The sequence below is a fragment of the Hemicordylus capensis genome, chromosome 1, assembly GCF_027244095.1.
Source record: "Hemicordylus capensis ecotype Gifberg chromosome 1, rHemCap1.1.pri, whole genome shotgun sequence".
NCBI lineage: Eukaryota > Metazoa > Chordata > Lepidosauria > Squamata > Cordylidae > Hemicordylus > Hemicordylus capensis.
Window position 1 is genome coordinate 408,847,205 of NC_069657.1, and position 13,952 is coordinate 408,861,156.

Genomic DNA, 13,952 nt, shown 5'->3' on the forward strand with positions numbered 1-13,952 from the left:
AAGCAACACGTATGAGTGAATTTGTCACATAAAATAAAAATAAAGTATGCCAAATAAAATTCATATTATGGGTTATAAATCTTCAGCCTGGATAGGCTGAGACTTGAGAATCATATAACTGAAAGGGCCATTGTTAGCCCTCTGCCCAGAAGGCTAGGCTTTCCACTCATCAGTCACATCACAAACCAGTCTATGTTCTTCATTTCATAGGATGTTATCAGAAGGGAGCAGGACCACAACAGAAAGGTGCCTACAGAGGTTAGGATTATTAAACATGTTGTTTGCAAAGTCTAATAAACATTCTAGGTAGCTACCACCTTTTAAAAAAAAAACCACCATGTTAAATTATCATATAATAGATCTTTATTTGGATAGCCATCCAAAAGAGGAAATTTAAAATTACTCAAGCATATGATAGCAAACAAGTTCAGATTACTAACTAACTCAAGGTTAGTAAAAGCAGACTGAAATGAAAATGCCTTTCACTGTTGCTTGAAGCTTTGTGTGCTTGAACTTATGGAGGCCTCTGTAAACAGTAGTGTCAGACAAAAAAAGACCTGCTATATCCCATGTCCAATATTTTATCCTTGTCACAAATATCCATCTTAGCTCAAGAGAGTCTGATACTTCACCCTGAGTGCTCTGAAAGGGGAAATTTCTCACCTTTTTAAAAATTAAATTAGTGCAATCTTTGCCTCTTATACTCAATAATCAAGGTACAGTCTAGATCTCTATTACATAACAGGAAAGCGATCCAACTGGACCCATCTTTAGACATGTAAGTTAAAGCCCATTAAGAAGGAGGAACATCAAGTCTGGAGATAAAACCTTAAATCCAGATTGGACCTAGACAAATGTTACATCAGAGATACGCTGCCTCTACCCAATGGATTCAAGAGCTGTCTTAAAAACTGTCTTTAAAAGTTTTTTTTCTTAATAACTTTCATATATTTAAAAGTACTTCCAGTCTGATTTTAAAAGATTCTGGAGAGTTACTTGTAAAGTTCTTCCTCATGTGCCTCATAAGGCTATGCACTACAGAATGCTTGTATTTAGAATGATTTACTGTTTGTCTAGAGCTGGGCTCTGTGGACTAATTGCACAGTGCCAGTACACCCCAAGCTGAATAGTTCTAGGAGGATTGTTGAAGCTTTGTTTGAACCTCGTCACTGGCTCTAGATCAGTCTTCAACTGGTGGCAGCCTAGCTTGAAGGAGCGGTGTGCTCCTAAATTGGGATCAGAGCAATCTCTTTACTGAGGGTAGCTCCCAAGAAAACATACATTAATCCCACAGTTCTTCACAGTCCTCCAACAACAGAGCTTCTCTGGCTGACCTTTAAAGGATGTGAAAGCTTTGAGAGAGTGGTACCGGAAATATGCAAAACCCAGAACATTTAGGGCTTGATAAGTAAGCATTACAACTTTGAATTGAGCACAGAAGCCATAACTGAAGAGCAATATACGCATGCAAATAAATAACATAGGCAGTGCTGATGAAGTCTGGACAGATGTGTTCAATTCTGCCTTCAAGACTGCCTTCAGGACAGAATGTGTTCTGCTGCATTCTGCGCTAGCTGAAGTTTATAAATGGCTTTAAGGGCAGCACTACATAAATAAAGCAAATCTTCCTCTAACTTGAAGGAACAAGCCATAACTAAGGACAGGGTCTGCTTATCCTATTTGGCATGCAGAAAGAGTTTCACATGCTAAAGGGCAAGAGTGTTGGACTAGGACTGGGGAGACCAGAGTTCAAATTCCCATTCAGCCATGAAACTCATAGGGTGACTCTGAGCTGGTCACTTACCTCTTGGCCTAACCTACCTTGCAGGATTGTTGTGAGGACAAACCATGTACACCACTCTGGGCTCCTTGGAAGAAGAGCAATACAGAAATGTAAAAATGGCAATCAGACTTTGTCCTTGGTGTGGCATTTCCTCATCCCCTAGATAAAAAAGTGTGTGCAGCTAGGTGGTCTGTGGTTAGAAAAACTTCCTTAAGCTCGTGGGCTGCAAATTGTAAGCCATCCATATACTTATCCAGTTCTTCCTTATGAACACAAGTTTCTTGCAGTTATTCTGAGAAGACTATTGTAGAACTTTAAAGCTCTGATAGAAACTTTGTTCTGAATTCTAGCCTTGATGTCTTAGTGGGTAAACTGTAGATACTGGCTTGACATACAGACTATGCACAAGAGGGGAGGAATTGTTTTTGTTGATCTCTCCCTTCCCTCTGCAGCCCTTTGTGCTTTCTAAAAACATGTCCCTGGGAGTTGTAGGGAACGCAAGGATGTATATTTCCAGGAGGCACAGAAGGACTGCAGAAGGGGGGATTGATGAAAATCTCCCCTTCTGTTGTGCACACAAAATGTTCATCTGCATGTCAGCCATTACTTCCCATGTCCGCAGCCTAGAGTAAGATTATTTGCCAATTACTGCTCTTCCTCTGACACATGTTGTTTTTGATAGATCTACAGACAGTTGGTTTGGTTTTGTGGCAGGGGAAGGTAGAAGTCAAAGATATTGCTTATGAATTGACTTACTGCAGGCAACTGCCCTTTATCTATGGTACAGAGGAAAGTTAAACACTTGTTTTCAGAAAATGAAGATTTGAGCTCTATTATTTATTTATTTATTTATTTATTTATTTTTTGCAGGAGGCCTTTTCAGTCTATCTTAACACTGCAGTTATGCTTACTGCTTTGCAGGTGTTCTTCTGCATTCTTTGAAGAGGAAAGGTCTGCATTGAAACAGAAACGGCAAAAAATTAGACTTCTGCAACAGCGAAAGGTGACAGATATATCCCAGTTTAAAGATCTTCCAGAAGAAATCCCGCTGCCTCTAGTTATAGGAACAAAAGTTACAGGTACCTTTTCCGAACTCTAAAGTGTAAATAATGTTTTGTTTTGGTGGTGCATTCTGAAGATATAGCCTAACTTGAATATAACTAAAACTGTGCAGCCATGTTCCATTGTTGGTACTGGGCCTTCCATAAAATGAGATTACCTTCCCTGGGTCATTTTCCTAAGGTATGTGGCAAGCACTTGCAGAAGTGTTCTAGTCCTATGTACGGATGAATCCAGAATTACCGCTTTCATTTACAGAAGCTTCTTCCCTGAACAGAAAGAGAGTTGCACTTAGAGAAGGAATCTAGCTGTTAAAACAATATGATGATAATATTCCATTGCTGGAGCTGGAGCTTTCTGTCCTGCTGGTATCCAAAAGTGTTGCCACCAGCCTCCTAGGATAAAGCAGTCTCAACATTGTCCAGTATTTCAGAGAATCAGGAATGCAGCTTTGTTGTCCATCATGCTGAGTGTTGTTCTCCAAAACTATTTATTTATTCCGCATAATTATAATAAGGGCTGTTTGTATTCATTAATTCTCCACTTGTACAAAATTTAGCACCCTGAATATCTTGCATTACATTTTTTAAAATGCAAACATCTGGCCCTTCATTGCTTTCAGGATAGGCTTTTAAATGATGCAAATAATACTTGATGAACTCTCAGAAACCAGAAAGAGTGATCTGGGAAAGATGCATCCTAGCCTTTCTCCCCAACCCACCTCCATTTTGGCGAAGCAGGCTAATATGCAAATAAACAAATATATAATATTCAGTTGTACTTAATTTGCATAATTTTACCAGTCAGAGGACTCAGCTTCTCTTGGCATAGAATTATGGGTGGGGCAGGGGAGATGTTGAAAGTTCTACAGTTTCTTTAGTCACAGTGTACAATATAGACAAGCTTATTGTATATGATATTATTTTAGGTTTACATTAGGCCACACTTGGAAAGGCAGATTTTAATACAAAACCTGTGATATTTATTGTCAATCTTAGCAAGGTTACGTGGTGCCCATGATGGACTCTTCACTGGACAAATAGATGCTGTTGACACTCTTAATGCTACTTACAGAGTAACCTTTGAGAGGACAGGGCTTGGAACGCATACAATCCCAGATTATGAAGTCCTGGTAAGTATTAGCTACTGCTTATTAAAGTGCCTGGCCATACAAATATTTTTCTCTTAAAATAATTAATTTGATTATTTTTTAATACAGGATAGGAACATAGGAAGGTGCCATATACTGAGTCAGACCATAGGTCCATCTCGCTCAGTATTGTCTACACAGACTGGCAGCAGCTTCTCCAAGGTTGCAGGCAGGAATCTCTCAGCTCTATCTTGGAGATGCCAAGGAGGGAACTTGGAACCTAGATGCTCTTCCCAGAGTGGCTCCATCCCCTAAGGGAAATATCTTACAGTGCTCACACATCAAGTCTCCCATTCATATGCAACCAGGGTGGACCTTGTTTAGCTAAGAGGACAAGTTATGCTTGCTGCCACAAGGATGATTCAGAAATTAAACACAGATGGTATCATTTTTAAAGCCCAGAGAAGTTTGCAAGTAATATATATGGAAACCAGTGTTCTAGAGAAAACTGATACCTTGAATAGCTTTAATAAGATGTGCTGCCAGTTTGGCTGGTAGTCAAATTTTGGCTTCCACGTACTTATCCAGGCCTCCCTCCACATATTTGCTGATTCTATTGCTACTTAGCAGTAGAAATATACAAATGTTGAGAGTCACTGAATAATGTTGGACTGACTAAATGGTTGTAAGTTAAAATCCCTTCACAGTCTTGTTGCAGTTGTGCATGCAGCAAGCAACTTTTAACCATCACACATTCCAAGTGTAGTGCCATCACAAGTAAGGGCTTTCCTGCATACTGCATGCCGGGAGCATAACATCTAAATCAGTTTTCTCAGAAAGAACATTGTCCAGAAAAATGAGGGACAAAACCATTCACAAGATTCAAGAATCAGCACCAGATTCTATATCATATGTGAAGACAAACAAGTGAGCATACATGTTTAGTCTCTAACTTTGGAAAAGGTCATGTGCAGCATAATCCTATGCATGTTTGTTTGGAAATAGGTCCTGCTGAGTTGTATCTTTCAAATGATAAAATATTGTTCATCATGAAGCTTTTCAAATTGTAATAGTGATATTATCGCAAGAGTCCCCACTTTTAAAGGTGTCTCTTTACCAAGAATAACAACAGCTACACTTATGGATATTGCACCTCCATCAGCTGTAAACCTCTGGGAAGCTTAAAATTCTATAGGAATTGTGGCCCCTCCCTTATTTGTCAGCATGAGCTAGCCTGCAACCAGAGGCGCTCTTACCGCTGGACTTTGGGGCCACAGCCCCTGGGGGGCCCCAACTCCTCTTTAATCTGGCCTAGGTGGTGTGGCCCTCCAAAGGCCTTTAGGTCCAGGCTCCAAAATTACCTGGATGCTCCTCTGCCTGCAACAATGGAGGAAATGGCATGGGCCACCACTCCAAACTCCTCAGTTCTTCATTACCACAGCTAACAGAAGCAAAGAAAGTAACAGTGATTCAACTTGTTTTCCTCAGATTCTACACTGAGCTATGAAGCTATTTAAGGTCTTCTCAATCTTGTCTCCAAATGTTGTTGACTACAGTTCCCATCATACCCAGCCACAATGGAGGACAGCCATTCTGTCAGGGAGGAGGGGAGCTGTAGTCCCACAACATCTGGGGATCCAAGTTCGAGAACTCCTGCTTTGGGGATTCCTCCCCTTTGATCACTCTTACTAATTGCCTCTCAGCTATTACCTTTGCACATTTCCAATAGATGTGTTAGGCAGCAGTCATACAAATAAATGTGCTAGAAAGACCTCACATTCAGGCAGGGATCCTAATGCTCTGCTTCTGGGCATTCCCCGGGAAAAAGCACTTTTAACTGTTGTATTGATAGTGTGAGTATCAAATCCATGATCATAATTATGATCAAGAAGTGAAGCATATCTTCATTTTAGATGAGACAAAGAAAGACCAAAAGAAAGAGAATTGCAGTGATCAAGGCTAAATAAATAAGAGAATGGATAAGAGTCTATCTTCAGAGAGAGAGAAATAATTGGAAATATTAGTAATCATACATACTGATAGCATAACAATATGTAGTACATCCTAATCTGGGGTGTGATCCTTTGAATCCATTAGAATCGGTTCTGCGCCTGCGTGGAAGCCTTTCGGTGTCAAGTTTCACAGTTCCTTTTCTGCTCTTGCACCCTGCCCCACGTGACTATTTAAGGCGGGAGGAAGCGCAGGCACCTCAGTTGTTTTGCGACCACCGTAGAGATCGGTTCACTCAGTTTCTTCGGCTCCTGGTTCCTTTGCTATCTAGCATTTAGTTCAAAAGTTCTACTATCTTTCTCCCAGCTATTACAACCTTGGACTGTATATTTGATAATATTTTTCCTCCTACTGATTCTGTTTTGCCGACTGATTGGACTGATACTTGGCATTTCAACCTTGGACTGTGTTGAGATGACGTTTTGTGAGTAATGGACTGATTCTGTTGATTGTGGACTTTAATTCCACTTTGTGGTTAATATGGATACCCCTAAGCAAAAGAAGACTTTTAAACATTGCAAGAAGTGTAGAGCTAAATTACCCTCGCAAGATGCCCATAATTTATGCCTGCTATGTCTGGGAGAAGCACATAACACTTCGACTTGTAAAATTTGCCAATCTTTCTCCAAACAAACTTGGAGAAATTGTGAACTTCGATTGAGGGCTTCTATTTATGATGATGTTCTTGCGGCGCCTTTGTCTTCATCAAAAGGAGATGTACCACCGTACCCTCTGGCGCATGGCTCAAGGGCTCTGGGCTCCAACCAGTCTAAAACCTCATTGCCCACCATAAACAATCCGAAGGCCTTGAAAAGGCAGGGGGACAAAATGCCGGTCACAAGCAAGCCCACGAAAAAGATGCAGGAACTATTGACATCGGCCGAAGATGTGGTTTTTGTTTCAATATCGAAGCCTACAACGTCAAAAGTCCCTTCAAAATCGCATTCAGCATCGATGAAGTCTCCGACATCGACCCAGCAGCCGTCGACACCGAAATCCGCATCGACTTCAACTTTGATACTGATGGATGCATCAACATCAAAGCAGCCACCAGACCACGCTTCGATGTCAACACCTCCTTCGACATCAGGACATCGACCTTCGACACTGTCGGCTCCAGGTCTACCGGTTCCGTCGACATCAACACAATCAATACCGTCGGCTCTCATTTTGATGCCTGCGCCGACTCCGATAAGATCTCCGTCAAAATCGAGGGACAGAGAACCTGCGTCAACTCTAAATACTCCAGCTAATATTACAACAGTGACCCCCGATTTTGAGTGCCAATAACCTTTGAACTCAAAGAGAATGATCTTTCCAATACTGAGGGAGCACTGTTGGATCCTGGCACGTCGCAGTCTATTCTTTTCAATTTAGACTCCAATACAACCATTCCATCTACTTTCAAGGGTTTCCCTCGCTGAGAATATTATGCTCCTTCTGTACCTACGAACCCACAACTGCTAACTGCGACTCAACTTGCTACCACAACACCGTGGCATACGTGTGGTTTTAGCCATAAAGTTTCTCCATTGACGCAAACAGCCTTGCCAGGGGTAACCTCACCAGTACTTGCTTATGATTTTGATGAGAGCAGGGCTTGGAGGCTGAACGCCTTGGGAGACACTGTGCCCCAAGTTGCCACAAATAGCCTACCAATTCATACTTTATCTGCAGGGGATGCCCCTTCTGTTCCACCGGCCTAGAAGGTGCAGTCCTCGACGGCTTCCACACAGACTTTACAACTGATGTCTACAAAGCAGACACAGACCACAGTGCAGTGAGTATCTTCTACAGCAGTTCAGACAGATGGGCCTTCTCCACCTGGCACACTCACGTTTACCATCCCCAGTCAGGGGTCCTTCTTTACACTCCCCTTTGGCGGTTGCTTCCAATGACAGCATGGTTCTTTGGATTTTGAATCTGATACCGAAACCGTCGAACCTGACACTTCTCCAGATGTAGCAACGCCTTCCCACATATCACCAACCGAAGAGTTAAAAGCGTATCATTCACACTTGAAAGAGATGGAAGCTGCCTTGGGTCTTGATATGACTTCTCACCTAAAAACAATCGATGACCCTGTCTATAACTTCATGGCTCGGTCCCACATGGCTTAGCTAGTGGCCTTTAGGGGTGTGCACGGAACCGCAGAGCTGTGGTCCGGCACTGTGGGGGGGGTGGTTCCTTTAAGGGCGGGGGAGGGTTTACTTACCCCTCCCGCCGCTTTCCTCCCTCCAGTGCGTGTATTCTATGGAGTAATTGGGGCGGCAGGATACCTCCCTGCCGCCCCTTCTCCCACTTGAGTGCAAAAGGCTGCACGGAACCTTTTGCGCATGCGCACATCGTGTGCACGCTTCATGTCTCCCTGACGTGCGTGCGTGTGTGTGTGTGTGGCCACACACACGCACGCATGTCGGGGAGATGTGAAACTCGTGCGCGACGTGCGCGTGCGCAAAAGGCTCCGTGCAGCCTTTTGCACTCAAGTGGGAGAAGGGGCGGCAGGGAGGTATCCTGCCGCCCCAATTACTACATAGAATATGCATGCTGGAGGGGGGAAAGCGGTGGGAGGGGTAAGTAAACCCTCCCCCGCCCTTAAAGGAACCCCCCCAACCGAACCAGCCAGGTCCAGACCAGTCCGGAGGTCTTTAGAATGGCCTCCGGACCGGTCCGGGCCCATCCCTAGTGCCTTGCCTCTTCTTCCAATCATCTCAAACACTGCTCAATGCACGTGGGAGATTCCTCATACTTCTACCCCGACTTCAAAGAGATTGGAAGGCCTTTATAGGGTATGGGAACAAGACAATACCTACCCGTTTAAGCATCCCATACCTAACTCCTTGGTTATTGACTGCGCCACCACCTCAAAATCAGAAAAACGACACACCACTCCTGCAGACAAAGAGGGCAGAAAGTTGGATGTCTTGGGCAGGAAGATATACTCCACCTCTTGTCTTTCAGTCAAGATTGCCAATTATTCCGCTTCTATGGCGAAATATAGTTATTGTCTCTGAGAGAGCTTAGAAAAAGATCTTGACATGCTCCCTCCAGAGGAATTTAAAGCTCGATTCAAGAAAACTTTGCAAAAGGCAGGTGACCTCACCTGTCAACAGCTTAGCACCACTAAGCACTAAGCACTTAGAATCTCGGTCAATCAGTGTGGCCATAACCTTGAGACGTCATGCCTAGCTATGATCTGCTTCCCTTCAGCAAGATATGAAGGATAAAATTGAAGGCTTTCCATTTGACGGAAAGGGCCTCTTCTCGTAGGAAACAGATGCCACGATGGAAAAGATGAAGTCAAAATTTACAGCAATTTTTTTTACTTCCTCTTCTTCTACTTCTGCAACCTACACTTCCAAACAAAGATCCTACTACCGCCCACGTTCTTCATTCAGACCTCAGGAATGGAGGGATTACTGGAAGACATACCACCCCTTTACGAAAAGGACCTCTTAGCAAAAGCCTAAATACACTCCAACCCAATGCAACAAACAGGTGGACAGCAACAAGCAGAGTCTTTGACATTCAGGAGAGCCCATCGCAACAACTACCATTACCGGATAATCTGCTTTACTCCCCCTTTCAAAACATCAGGGAGGACCATGTAGCGGCCTGTGACACCACCCAGCCGGACCCCACTAGCCATCAACACCATCAGATTGGCGAGTCATGCTCAAACATGGTGCAACATAACATCAGTCTGGTGGGTGTTGAAAACTGTCGCGTCAGGCTACACAATAGAGTTCAAGACTCGCCCTCGTTTCAGGGGCCTACACTTCACAGATGCAACACCTGCCCTTCATCAGGATCAGGATTACACAAGAAAGCAATAGTCCGGGTGCGATGGGCTTACATATGGGAAGGTTTTTACTCCCGTTATTTCCAAATTCTGAAGAAGGATGGAGGAATCCGACCTATAATGGATCTGAGACATCTTAATAAATTTGTCCATGTGAAGAAGTATCAGATGACAACATTGCAGGACATATTGCCACTTCTACATCTGGAGCAGTGGCTTGTGACATACTTTCACATAGGGATCCGACCATCCTTCCGAAAATTCCTGAGGTTCACTGTAGAGACCTCAGTTTACCAATATGAAGTCCTTCCCTTCGGACTTTGCACTGCCCCAAATGCATGGCAGTAGTGGTGGCTCACCTGAGAACAAAGGGTCTGAAGCTGTATCCATATCTAGATGATTAGCTCCTGACATCAAGAGAGTTACTTTCTCAGATACAGTACATGCTGAGCCTTCTTCAGGACCTCGGGATTCAAGTGAAATGGAAAAAATCTCGTCTGACCCCCGTGTCCACCATATCTTACATAGGGGCTGTACTGGATGCCAATTCAGGAAGGGCATTCTTGCCAGAAGACCGCTATCAAGCCAGCACAGCACAGCACTGGCCCATCAATTCCAAGACACTCCATTACAGCCAGCAAGGCAGATACAATGCCGGCTTGGCCTGATGGCCTCCTGCAAGTCAACTTTTAGATTGTGAGCCCTTTGGGGACAGGGATCCATCTTATTTATTTATTGTTTCTCTGTGTAAACCACCCTGAGCCATTTTTGGAAGGGCGGTATAGAAACCGAATTAACAACAACAACAACTGTTTGTTACACACATTTAAAAATGAGGAAGCTGCAGTTATGGTTCCTGTCTTCCTTCCATCTGAACAGGGACAGTCCCAGAAAACTGCTACTCGTCCCTCTGCAAATCCTTCGATCATTGTCCTGGTTGACTCAGAGATTCGATTTACTAAGGAGGATCCCACCCCATCTGTGTGGGTGACAACTGATGCTTCACTCAAAAGTTGAGGGGGCCATTGCAATGCCAAACTGACTCAAGGTCTTTGGTCATGCAGCTGTCACCAATCTCACATAAACTTTGTGGAGCTATTGGCAGTTTTTCAGGCCATAAAAGCTTTCTTTCCAATGTTCAGGGGACAGGTAGTACAACTGCAGTTGGACAACACTACTGCAATTGCCTTCATCAACCGACAGGGTGGAACGGTCTCCAGGTCTCTTTGTGCGCTGAGCATTCAGATTTGGCATTGGTGCATCAAGAACAGCATCATCCCTGTGGCCGTCCACATCAAGGGGACAGAGAATGTTCTGGCAGATGGCCTGAGTCGATCATTCACGACAGAATCCCATCACAAGTGGGAATTGAATGACCTTTACCTGTGGCCGATATTCAGCCTATGGGGATTCCCAGGGATAGATTTATTTGCTACAGCGCAGAATGCAAAATGCAAATACTACTGTTCGAGAGCCGGCCACAACCCACGGTCCTTGGGGGTTCTTTCCAGATGGACTGGTCACAAGATCTGACCTACATGTTTCCCCCTTTACCTCTAGTGAACAGAGTAGTGGCACAGATTCTAACAGAACACGTGAGATGCATTCTGATTACACCATGGTGGCCCCTCCAGGCATGGTTTCCGCATCTATTCAAACTGTCCTCTCACACCTACAAATTTCCAAAGTGTCCAGATCTTCTGATTCAGGAAAATGGTGAGGTTCTGCACCCAGGAGTTCTCACCTTGCAGCTAACAGCATGGAGGATCGGCTATTGAATAAAATTCTCCTGAATCAACGAAAGCCTTCCACCAGAAAAAACTATGCTAGCAAGTGGAAATGGTTCGCTTCCTATGCTGTAGAACACGGCTTTCGTCCTTTTAGAGCTTCCATCTGCCAGGTCCTCCTCTGCCTTACCATGCTGAAGACGTCTAAGCTTTCCAATGCGTCTGTCAAAGTACACCTAGCCACACTTTCTTCTAGACACCCTGGGTGGGATGGCAAGACAGTTTTCTCCCATCCTACATGCAAGAGCTTCCTAAAGGGCCTCACTAACCTATATCCACCTATATGACAGCTGATAGAACAATGGAGTATCTCTCTGGTCCTTGCCGCCTTAACTGAACCACCTTTCAAGCCTCTGAGGCTGGTTACTCTAAAGTTTACATCCTTGAAAACCGCCTTCTTGGTGGCTATTACCACTTCTCGAAGAGTGAGTGAGCTTACAGCTCTTAGGGTGGATGTACCTTATACCCTCTTCTACCCGAATAAGGTGCTCCTGCGACCTGACATCACTTTCTTACCAAAGGTTGTGACAGATTTCCACATAAACCAGGACAGTGTGAGACCTACTTTCTTTAACTCCCCAAATACGCCTTTGGAAAAGGCTCTACATTCCTTGGACATGCGTAGAGCACTTCTGTTTTATATTTTGAAGACTAAGACGTTCAGAAAGTCAAAGAGGCTCTTTGTATCCTACAAGGGGAAGACCATTGGGCAGGCCTTGTCCCAACAAAGACTCTCCCACTGGCTTGTACAAACCATCCTACTAGCTTACAATTTGCAGGAAGTACAGCCTCCTAAGTCCATCAAGGCGCATCTGACTAAGGCTTATGGTGCATCTGCAGCTCACCTGTCAGGCATATCCTTTCAAGACATTTGTAAGGCCGCCACTTGGTCTTCTGAGCAGCCTTTTGTAAGGCACTATGCTATTGACTTGTGCTCTGCAGTGGATGTGAATTTTGGTAGGGGTGTCCTCAAAAAGGTGTTTCAATAACTCTACTGCTCCCTCCTTTACGGAGCTAACTAAACACCCATTCTGATGGATTCAACAGATCACGCTCCAAATAAACAGGTTGCTCACCTGTAACTGATGATCTGGTAGTGATCCGTTGACATCCATTAGACCCTCCCGGACCTCCCCTCCGCAGTAGTACTTACCTTTATATAGTAGAATTTACCTACTACATCAGATTTCTCGACTGCTTTGGTGGTCTCCAAGGAACTGAGGTGCCTTTGCTTCCTCCCACCTTAAATAGCCACGTGGTCATGTGGGGCGAGGCGCAGGCGCCGAAAAGGAGCTGTGGAACTAGACACTGAGAGGCTTCCGCGCAGGCGCAAAACCCATTCTATTGGATGTTAACGGATCACTACCAGATCATCAGTTACAGGTGAGCAATCTGTTTTTAAGGTCTCTTCCTTTTTTTGTATTTTGAATTCAAAATTTTATCTGAACTCTAAACTTATTGACTTAGGCTGCAATCCTATGCACATTTGCCTGGGAGCAAGCCCCATTGAACTTCGTTGGGCTTTCTTCTGAGTAAGCATTCATAGGATTGCACAGTTAAAACATTTAAATTATGAGTACAAAATATAGAGTGCTTAAAGTAATTTACTTTTTTGAAAAACCTTTTGTGATTTCAGAGTAATGAACCTCATGAAACGATGCCCATTGCTGCCTTTGGACAAAAACAGCGGCCTTCTCGATTCTTTATGACTCCTCCTCGGTTACATTATGCACCTTCCCTCCAGTCACCAATTACAGTAAGTGGCGTAATGTAGGAATGTTGCTTAACTAAGTTACTTGCTGAATGTTAAAGGATCTGAGGCAAATGAAAGCAGCAATTCAATACATTCTAAAATTTAAAATTTAGTTAACTCAAGGTTAAAGCTTTACCAAATCTTTTCTAGAAATAAGTTGTTAAATGCAACTTTCTTTCTTATATAGGACAATGATCCTTTATTAGGACAGTCATCCTGGAAAAACAAAATTTCAGGCTCAGATAGCGAGACATTAGGTGGTTTTCCAGTAGAATTCCTTATCCAAGTGGTGAGTGTCAACTGTTTTTCTGTATTGACTAACTATATTGATTTTGAACTTCTTCAGTTGCTTCATCATTTTATTTAGTTCATACATGACTTTGAAACATCAAATGGTTTAATGTTCTGAAATATCAAAGGTCTAAATTCCTGCTTATACAACTGATTTTCTTTTCTTATTTTATAATATTAATATAGCAATGTATGGGGGTAATAAATGTAAAGACATATAAAACTGAAGCATGCAGCATATGACAGGACAGATTTTTTAGCCTACTTCCCTTTAGGAAAATAACTTTAGGAGATCACCTGGCATTGTGTGTGTATGTCCATGTGTCTCCCACTATCAAATTCACAATGCCTGGACTAATATGAACCAAATTGGGTAC

General features: G+C 43.4%; 1 protein-coding gene across 3 annotated transcripts in view; it reads left to right on the forward strand.

The window, feature by feature from the left end:
• The window catches only part of LIN9 (lin-9 DREAM MuvB core complex component), a 57,368-nt gene that overhangs the window by 23,291 nt on the left and 20,125 nt on the right, over positions 1 to 13,952 (forward strand). For all 3 annotated transcript variants that reach the window (XM_053307242.1, XM_053307232.1, XM_053307250.1), the window contains 4 exons: positions 2,705 to 2,862; positions 3,841 to 3,974; positions 13,168 to 13,287; positions 13,472 to 13,573. In XM_053307242.1, the coding sequence (XP_053163217.1) occupies positions 2,705 to 2,862; positions 3,841 to 3,974; positions 13,168 to 13,287; positions 13,472 to 13,573 (514 nt within the window). The remainder of the gene's footprint in view (positions 1 to 2,704; positions 2,863 to 3,840; positions 3,975 to 13,167; positions 13,288 to 13,471; positions 13,574 to 13,952) is intronic.